General features: G+C 54.1%; 1 protein-coding gene across 1 annotated transcript in view; it reads right to left on the reverse strand.

The window, feature by feature from the left end:
* Positions 1-234: 234 nt before the first annotated feature.
* ckap5 (cytoskeleton associated protein 5) overlaps positions 235-1,668 on the reverse strand; it is a 43,515-nt gene continuing 42,081 nt past the window's right edge. Inside the window, exon 41 of the mRNA XM_015383797.1 lies at positions 235-1,264. Coding sequence (XP_015239283.1) covers positions 749-1,264 — 516 coding nt within the window. The 3' untranslated portion in view covers positions 235-748. The remainder of the gene's footprint in view (positions 1,265-1,668) is intronic.

Genomic DNA, 1,668 nt, shown 5'->3' on the forward strand with positions numbered 1-1,668 from the left:
TGCGACACAAAAGGGAGTGATGGCCTAGTGGTTAGGGCATAGGGTGTGGAATCCTTAGGTTCTGACTACAAAACCCACTCCCACAGACTGCCACTCTGGCTCTTTGAGCAAGACCCGATTGCTCCCCAGCCACCACACGATGGCAGCCCAATGCTCCCCAAGAGGATGGGTAAAATGCAGAGGTAAATTTCTCCAATGTAAGAGCAATAAAGTTGAATTAAAAACCATAAAAATGTTGTTAAAAAAAGATTTTATTTATGTTTTCCACAGTGGATTATACAATAACTCCAACAAAACATGACTGCAGTTCTGAATTAAATAGAAAAAGAGGGTCGTTTGAATGAACGAGTCCGGCTCACCGTGGACCGACACGAGGAGGACAAACTGCAGCTTCATTAAAACGACTTTATTTACACAAACATAAAAACAGCAACAGACATGCCATGCTCTTCAAGCCACAAAGATGGAGCGGGACGGCGAGCCGAGTGGGTCGGGACCGGCCGGTCTGCTCTGCCGTCACGCTGCTAAAAGAACAGGGTGTTAAGAGAACTCTACAAGTATCTACAGCCTGATTAACCTGCAGGGGGCGCTGTGGAGGACACTTAAATATTTACAGATTGTTAGAAACAGGAGCATCAGGTGTATTATACAGACACAGGAGGGTGGGGGCAGCTGTAATGGTTTCGTCTCACAGGCACAGTGGGCGGAGTCAGGCTGTGTGTGCGGAGGCCGCCGCCCATCCTTCGCCTCACTGCCTGTTGCTCTTGATGCGCTCCAGACGTTTCTTCAGGTCGTCCAGGTTGGCAGCCGGCGAGGCGGAGCGGGCGTGCGAGCGCGTCGGCGAGCCGGAGTGCGGGTTGTGCTCCTGCTGGTACAGCTCCCGGGACTCCTTCAGCTGAGACAGCTTGCTGTGGAGCATGTCTGTGGACGACGCCACGGACGGCTTGGAGGACAGCAGGGATGAGATGGCCGGCCGCTGCTGGGGCTCGTCCTCGCTCCCTCCGAGACCCTGGACCGACAGAGAGGAGACCCCGTAAAAAACAAACATGGGAGCCATTTCTGACCGTTTCATTCTGTTGGATTCATTTAGGATCAGTATCTGAAATGGAATGAGACAGGAGGACACCTGGAGACCACAGAGGAAGGACGGAAGGACAGGGGGGAGGGAAGGAGAGAGGGGCAAACAGAGGGAGGGAAGGGGGGATGGACGGAGAGAGGAAAGAAAGGACAGAGGGTCTGATGCACAGAAGGAAGGAAGGAGGGACTGAGGGAAGGACAGAAGGAGGGAGGGAAGGAAGGACAGAGGGAGGAAGGGAAGGAAGGATAGAGGGAGGGAGGGAAGGAAGGATAGAGGGAAGGAAGTACAGAGGGAGGGAGGGAAGGAAGTACAGAGTGAGGGAGGGTAGGAAGGACAGAGGGAGAGAGGGAAGGAAGGACAGAGAGGGAGGGAAGGAAGTACAGAGTGAGGGAGGGTAGGAAGGACAGAGGGAGAGAGGGAAGGAAGGACAGAGAGGGAGGGAAGGAAGTACAGAGGGAGGGAGGGAAGGAAGGACCGAGGGAGAGAGGGAAGGAAGGACAGAGGGAGGGAGGGAAGGAAGGACAGAGGGAGGGAGGGAAGGAAGGAAGGACAGAGGGAGAGAGGGAAGGAAGGAAGGACAGAGGGAGAGA

Source organism: Cyprinodon variegatus, unplaced genomic scaffold (assembly GCF_000732505.1).
Source record: "Cyprinodon variegatus isolate N-32 unplaced genomic scaffold, C_variegatus-1.0 Scaffold294, whole genome shotgun sequence".
Lineage (NCBI taxonomy): Eukaryota > Metazoa > Chordata > Actinopteri > Cyprinodontiformes > Cyprinodontidae > Cyprinodon > Cyprinodon variegatus.